At 42.6% G+C, this 7958-nt stretch overlaps 2 protein-coding genes across 2 annotated transcripts in view; one reads left to right on the forward strand and one right to left on the reverse strand.

Moving 5' to 3' along the window:
- Nucleotides 1–4217, reverse strand: part of LOC109542951 (polyamine-transporting ATPase 13A3) — a gene marked incomplete in the record, with an annotated part of 11185 nt that extends 6968 nt beyond the window's left edge. The window contains 3 exon segments of the mRNA XM_019912419.2: nucleotides 649–872; nucleotides 1726–2173; nucleotides 3415–4217. Of these exon segments, the coding sequence (XP_019767978.2) occupies nucleotides 649–872; nucleotides 1726–1816 (315 nt within the window).
- Nucleotides 4218–5813: 1596 nt separating this feature from the next.
- Nucleotides 5814–7958, forward strand: part of LOC109542954 — a 4695-nt gene continuing 2550 nt past the window's right edge. The window contains exons 1-4 of the mRNA XM_019912425.2: nucleotides 5814–6170; nucleotides 7217–7292; nucleotides 7347–7571; nucleotides 7628–7945. Of these exons, the coding sequence (XP_019767984.2) occupies nucleotides 6133–6170; nucleotides 7217–7292; nucleotides 7347–7571; nucleotides 7628–7945 (657 nt within the window). The 5' untranslated portion in view covers nucleotides 5814–6132. The remainder of the gene's footprint in view (nucleotides 6171–7216; nucleotides 7293–7346; nucleotides 7572–7627; nucleotides 7946–7958) is intronic.

The raw sequence follows: 7958 nt of genomic DNA on the forward strand, positions 1-7958 counted from the left end.
TGACAGATCTCCAACCAATAGAAACACTTTCATATCATCGTGCATGGGACACGGGCTTTAACCGCTGGAAACGTCAGCTACTCAAAGTTTTTGCCTTTTTTCAGTCCTACTAAGTGAAAATGGGCTGTAAAACAGCGCGAAGTGCTGACGGGAATCGGCCACAGCCAGTAGAAATGGGGACATGGACGCTTGAGCTCCTCGCAGGGTTTCATCCAGAAGTGAGGTTAGGAACAGGGGTTTTGGGTAAGTGAATCACCTAACTCAAAATGCGTTGACTTCGCACGTTTACGAGATTAGTATATATTTCGGTTGCGACCAGGTTGATTGAAAAATCTTCGTTGTTGCCAAAGGCTTACAGCCGATTCAAGGGTTTCCAAACTGGTGCGCGGTGTTGCGAAAAATTCAAATCATCAGCTTAATCCAGCAAATTTTTCCGACGATAGATAAAGCGCGTTGCCCTCTTTGAACGCGCGTGTTAAGCGTTTTGTATGCGCGTAGAAAATGTAGGCCCTTAAGTACTTGTGTACTTGTGGTACACGGTTGAAACTACTTATGCGAATAATCATTAAGCCCTTTTCTAGAGGAGTCTTAGCTCAACAACTACCTTTCGCAGCTTTATGCAAAAAGCGTTGCATTGAGTTCACCTACCACAATTAAAATCTTCTCAGCATCGCCGATTTTGCAGCTGACGGAGGTGGAGAACAGATACAAGTGCGGTATCCAATGATAAACCAATCTGAGGATGCCCAGAGTGAGCACAAAACCCAGATAGGTGAGGGCTGTCCTCACTGGACTGGAGCGGTAGTAGAAGATTTCCATCTGGTCCTCTTGGCACTCATTGATGTACATCTTGTAGTCGCTCGACTGGTTGCCTGCAAAAAACAGCAAAGTAGCATATTTTCGTTGAGCAACGCCTCCAAGCTCTGCGGTTAGTTGGAGCCACGGAGCTTACCATTGCAACGGGGCGCCATTAAAGACATTCCAAGCCAAAGCCTACGTACTAAAAAAATTGTCTGTAAAAGCATACATAAATCCTTGATATGTAATCTGTATAGAAGATAAGATTTTCTGTGCTTTATCAATGGGTTTTGCGAGCTGAGTACGTACTTAACTTGCTGTGCGATTCAGTGAATGCATTCAGCTTGCTCGTGATCGATCATAAACTGCACGATTTGATGCAAATGCAATCGCGGTTTATTCTATGAATATTTCCGTCAGTTATGGGTGGCGCAATTAAAAAACAATTATTCGACAAACATTTCCAAGAAGCACAACCACAAATAGATAAAATGCCCATACACTTGGGCATGGGATAGGAAATCCCTGGAAACTACCTAACGCTCTATCGAGCGTCACCTTCCATGTAATAATAATAAATCAAATTCATCCCTGGGTTTCAGTCATTTATTGTCTCTATTTATCAATTAAAATGGGTTTCGGTGTATTTTTCCACCATCATCAGTTTTTAGGTGTAGCGTTGTTGCTGCTTTAAGCCTTGGCATGCATTTGGAGTATTAATTTTGTCCATTGTCGGACACAAAACGAATCTTTCCGTTCGAAACAACGCTACACATAAAAACTGATGATGGTGGAAAAATACACCGAAACGTATTTTGATTGATAAATAGAGACAATAAATGACGGAAACCCAGGAATGAATTTGATTTGAAATTGAAACACAGTCAGGAAAGCATATACAGTAATAATAAATGTAACACTACAAACCTCCAAGGAGAACCTCGATTTGCTCCAGCGTCTTTAGATTGGGTTCCCTCTTCCTCCCGAAGAGGATCGAACCGATGCTGTTACTGCCCATTATGCACTATTTTCGCTCCACCGAGATGATGGCAACCGCAAGTCGAAAACACCAACAAACAGTTTTTGTGTAGTTTGATTTGCATGAAACACACTGTGACGGAAATGCGGGAAAATTTCCAACAAAATCAGTTTTTTTCTAAAAAGCTATCGCGCTCGCATCAGCTGCAAAAGTCTCCGAATCGCAACTCTGGTCTATGAAATAGTCCCAAAAATCGCCTATTCGATATCTTCCACTAAGTCCTTGTTATAAAGGTCTTTTCGTCGTACTCTCAGCCACATATCTTTTCGTAAACGTCGCTCAAGTGAAACGCAGGAATGACAACGAGATAAGGCTCTATTTCTTGTGATTGTAGATCTGAAAACAAAACTATTTGTCATTATATTCTCCTTAGTGAGCGTTGAAACAACCAAAGCTAATCTGGGATCAGTTGCCGCCTTCAATCACCTTCACACATTTTTGAATCAGCGCACATTTCCATTATCTGCTGATCTTTATCAGATCATCACCCATTTTCGGTAAAAGTGATTAAATTTTTCTTCGAATCGAGTGGCTGGCTTTTAACTGGTTATTTTGGTGGCACTTCGTTTATCGCACACGTTGAGTACAGTGGCTTAATTGAAGTACTAATTATTGAACCGTTTTTAGAAGAGTTTAGCGCCGCATCCTTGAATCCAAACCTGCTAAATCTGTTGCCAGGGAATTAATGGACGCATTTAGCTTTTGGAGTTTGCTTTCGAATATTTAGGGCGTTCACTGTGCTGATTTACCGATGAAAATCAATGCTTTCATAAGACTTTCTAAGCCACTAGTTGACAATTTGGAACGCAGCAGTTAATTTAATCCGACTATCCGAAGGTCTCATAGTGCGCTCTCTAAATAATAGATACAGATGAGATCATTTTGCAAATTCATCACTTTTTAAGCTAAAAAATATCTCAGAAAGCGTATTCAATTTATATCTTTTTTCGCATTTGGCTAAGCGCATTGATATCGAGAAAAAGAGGAATGTTCTATCAAGTGCATTGAAATTAATGGGAAATTGCACCTTATCGTACATGGTTGACGTGTGCAAGATGCAAATGGTGTTTCTGCAGTCTTGATTAATCAGTTTAATGCAGGATCTTTTGAGTTGTTCCCGAAAAAAGTGCATTTTACACCCAAATCTCGAACGGCCTAATTAAATGAATGTGGCTGCAATGACGTCACCATTGATGAGCGCTTGACAGCGTACGGACCTTAGTAACGATATGACGTCAATGGCAGAGCTCAAAATGGACGCCATTGTGACAACAACGTTGTTTTTTGTGATTTTTTTAGGTAGTTTTTCAATAAAAACTGTGAAATAGTGCGAAAATCGTGTCTTGTGGTGAAAGCGGTTGGATCTCCGCATAACCCTGCCATAAAAGGGCAGATCTGGTAAGAGTTTGTATATGCACAGTCAAAATCATAACCTCAAGACCATTTCACTTAATAACTGCTCGAAGAAGTCCTATTTTGCTCAAAAGGGTATTTTTTTGACATTCCATTCGCGCCCGTTATGGAAAGTTTTGATGAACCGCTGCAAACTGATCCCATTGGGGCCCCTGGATACTTACCATCAGATTGGATTCATCAAACGCTTAGAAGACATCAAATAAACGTCAAATAAGCATAGTAAGATGTTGGATGTAGCCTATGTCAATCTCCAGGATCGTTCCTCGCTCGGTATGCGGACTCCGTGGTGAAAAAGGAGCATTCAATCTGGTGAATTTTGTTCGCCGAAATTTCGCAAATCTTATCCAAATATTTGCAACAAAACACCTTGATGTATTTGTTGAATTCACTCGAATACATAATAGGTAGCGGCTTTTTCAAATGCATTAAACACACGGAAACTGGTTGAGTTGCGCGGGAATTTTCCAGAATTCTGGAAATTCGAGCTGGTCCTTGATCGGTTTGATGAGTCAAATCGCCTTTGAGCACTGGCACACAAGAATTCGTTACGTCACAAATTCCTAAAACTGTGCGGCAATTAACCTCACTTTCGTCAAAAGCGTGAAGCTTATAACGAAATCAACGACGTGGAAACAGTCTTGGAGCTTCTAATAACTCGATTTAATATTAAAAGTTTATAAATCTTCATTTTCATGTCGAGGTTACACAGCAACAAGCAGGAACACCTTTTTGGCACTTGCGCGACTCTGAAAACCCAGCTGCACGCCTTTAGCACTATAATTCAGCTGCCGACCGATGTGCGGATTTATCCGCATTCAATCAATCGAGATTTAGCTGGATTGATAGATAAACCAAGCCGCAATCAGTCACTCACGAGCACAGAAATCGCCGACACTCCCGAGAATTCACACGAAATTTACCCAAATGAGCACAGATAGACTGAAATGACGTCAGTCACGGGTCTGCGGCCGGTTTTATAGGCGCAAAATTGCGATTGCGCTTGAGCAAGCAGAGCCTCCTATGGACACAGTCCAGGCTCATTGAGTTCGGCTCTAAATGGCGAAAGTTTGCAAATATTCGCTCTACTTGCTACTTACCAGCCATCCGCTCCAACGCGTCCATCACATCCTAAGCAATCGTGATCAATCTGAAATAGAGTCAAGGGCTCTGTTACATGTTACAGTGGCGCATTCGCCATTTTAGCCACAAAAGTGCAACTAAAAGACTTAGGAACAGTTTTGCGTCCATATCAACAGGGTTTTGCATGGTTAAAAGGCTTGTCTGGGAGTTAATGGGTCCCGGGGCCAATTAAGTTTTATCAGCTGAACTGGTTAATAGCTCTGATAACATGCTTTCCACCGTTAATTACTGGTTGATGAACTGTTAATGCTGAGTATGATAAATACCTGTTCATGTTGGCCCGTTTGATGAATTGAAACTTTCAGGCACCGTGCAGTCCGCTGCAATGACGATTCGTCGACGCATTAACATGCAAAACGGCCAATAGAAAGCTGGTTTGAATAGTGCACATGTATATAAACACAGCGGTCAAAAGAACCTTAACTGCTGTTTGGTTCTGTGATGTGTTTTTTGTTATTTGTTTTGGTCGGTTTCTCCGGTGGATTGTTCACATAATGGCAAACCTTGACATGTAAATAGTTTCCGTTGTGGCGTAATGCCATTAATCATCTAAAAGTCATTATGGAGATTAGCGCGTATACAGTCAGTAAAAAGTCTCCATACATCAGCATTTTTTTGCATTCTTCTTAGTTTGTCAGTCCTCAATCAACTAGAAAATACAATTTTTATTTATCTTCCGGAGTGCGTGTAATTGTTATTATATTCTTATCTTTCCACGTTTTCAGTCAAAGTGCGAAATCACAATTTTAAATATCGTTTATTTCTTTACGTTTCGGCGAGACAACAGCGCCATCATCAGATTTTAAAATTCATTCAAACTCATAATTGGTAAACATTATATTCATTTTAGGTCTTGCACAGCAAAGACCTAAATGAATATAATGTTTACCAATTATGAGTTTGAATGAATTTTAAAATCTGATGATGGCGCTGTTGTCTCGCCGAAACGTAATGAAATAAACGATATTCAACATTTTTACTTCACACTTTGAGTGAGACCCAGGCAAAATAAGAATATCTTAATAGATAAGTATTTAATTTCTATTTACATGCCATTATAAAGCGATCCAGCTATCAAAGTGTATATGTATTTATTAAGCAACATTAAGTTACATATAAATAGCTGCCAGCAAGTATTAAACGAGCCCTCTATTCGAAATACATTTTTTTTATTATGAAAAACATTTTTGCAAGACAATGGAAATGCGAACAAACCGTTCCACTTTTCCATACTTGAACTCATTAGGTCACTAGGGATGCAACATTATCATTAGCACACCGTTCAATTAAATGCGCTTCATACCTACTGGTCGCCGTTCTGTATCAAAGGCATTGCGTGTTCGGTCGGTGATAAAGCATTCAATTAATGTGGGTTTATGTTTATTCATTGGACAACGAATGGAGACAGGTGGGTTGAGGAAAAATCTCACGCCCTTCCATTAGCCGATCAGGCATTGTGCTGGTCGAACGTACAAAGTGGGCTGCTTGGCAGGCTTGACCGGGTACCATATTCAAATATTCCCGCCTTTCCATCGGAACCTCACACCTTTCGAACAGGTGTTTCTTTTATGAGATCAAGTTACCTTTGCGAGCAGTTTCCGATTCTCAGCAGTTGTTTCTTGCGAGTTGACCTTTCGCTGTTGATCGAGGCGACTCGATTTCGCTGTCCGCTCGGTGGCTACAAGAAAAAACCACATTTATTCCGTTAACGTCTCAAATGTAATGTTTGCTGCTTGGTGATGTCGATCAATTGCAAACGTCCACACAACGGCAAAATGTGAGTAATTTTCCTGTATTTCAATGTATGTTTAAGTTGCGATCAGCAGGAAGTAAGTGGGGTTTTTTTGCTTTCCTGAAAGTGCTCAAGTGGGCTCAATCTGGTCCGTCAAAGTGACCCAATTTTTGTCGACTTTTTGGCTCGGCCCCCCCAGTTGGGGCTAGCGTGGTCCCCCCAAATATTTCCGTGTGTTAAGTGATGCGGAAAAGGAGCGAGGAATTCCAAACATTTTTTTGCGTTTGCAACAGGAATTTTTAATTCCACGTGACAAAGATCCACCAATGTTTTTTTCGCATAAACAAGACGCGAATGTATGGTTTGCTCTTCAATCGCCCGGTGTTTTACTCAAGTCCGTGTCCAATCCGCAACAGGACGGTGTTCGGATTATTAATTAATTAGCAAATATCATGATCGACTGGTAGTGCTCGTTCCACTGGTGTTAGGTAATAAGCGCACACCTGCCAAAGGTGAATCATTTCTTTTCTTAACTCCGGCACCGGGCTTCCACTTGGAAAGCATCAAGATTAATCATTCTCCTGCAACATTCGCAGTTCCCCCAAACTGCAGGATCCTCCTCCAATGAAGGGGAACAGAGGGTTCTGAACAGGTTACAATAACCGGCACGCCACTGGCTTTGAAATGTATTCCGTGTAATTTAATATTGTCGTTGCTCGACGGCTTGCATGTATCGCGGAAACTAGTACTGCAAGTTCTAGTTTTCAGCTGCAGATTATAATCTCGAGAAAGCAAAAARGACACGCTTAAGCAGTTAGTAATCGCTTTAGAAGAACACGACCAGCGCCTAKGCGACCTATACARGGTGGCCCGATTTCARKTGGAATTTTGCGCACAACGCAAAACCCTTGACATTATCCAATTGGCCCTGCTGCTCGAGCCAGAAYCAGTTTTCCATTTGCCCYCGTAATCGCCCTGGCCCCACCAAATTTCACGCAGCTCCATGGCAACCACCCGTTTGCGCAACAGCAACGAGCAACAGATATGCCTGAAATGGATTACGGGGGTTAATCAATTGTTTCCAATTGCAGGGCCGCCCTTTTCGTGTCCCTGGCAGTGCTGGTTTTCGGCAACCTGGACGGCGCTTGCTGCGAAAGGGAGCACAAAGTAAGTCGCGCAGCGCTTAGATTGACCGACCATTAGCAGCAGCTGGTTTTGCAGGTGCACAACATTGTGCTCTATCCAGAGAAGCATTCATGGTGTCAGACCACTCCCATTCAGCAGGTGGTGTCCGCGCCTGGCTACGAGCCGGTCACTATCCAGAACAATGTATGTGTGGGCGCATGCTTCAGCTACAGCATCCCGAAGAGCGAGCCTGCGGAGCCCGGCGAACTGATCAGGCCCTACTGCGACAGTTGCCAACCGTCCGAAATCAAATGCTATCACGTAAGAGTGGCGGCGGATGGCCGGATTGGTTCATTGCGGCTGTTCTCTTATTGCAGGTCAATCTGCAAGCCGATGGAAACAAGGTGGAAGTGCCGGCTGTCCTGCAAAAGCGGGTGCAAGTGATCAGGAATTGTTCGTGCCAGAGTTGCGACAAGGTCCGCGTGGAAGACTGCGCCATCAACGACACCAACACGATGGAGCTGCCGCTGAATCTCTACGTGGATGTGGAGAGCTTGAACAAGCCGAACGAAGACTACATCCACCCTGATCTGTTCGAGGCGCAGAACTCGCCCAAACAGCATTTTGAAAACGACGCCAAGCTGAAGAGCAAGCTGAAGAAGTGGTTTGAAAATTACGAGAACAGCGAGAATCAGGTACATAATGCTA

This window comes from Dendroctonus ponderosae, unplaced genomic scaffold, assembly GCF_020466585.1.
Source record: "Dendroctonus ponderosae isolate FM_Combo_2020 unplaced genomic scaffold, Dpon_F_20191213v2 Dpon_F_20191213_4, whole genome shotgun sequence".
NCBI classification, from domain to species: Eukaryota; Metazoa; Arthropoda; class Insecta; order Coleoptera; family Curculionidae; genus Dendroctonus; species Dendroctonus ponderosae.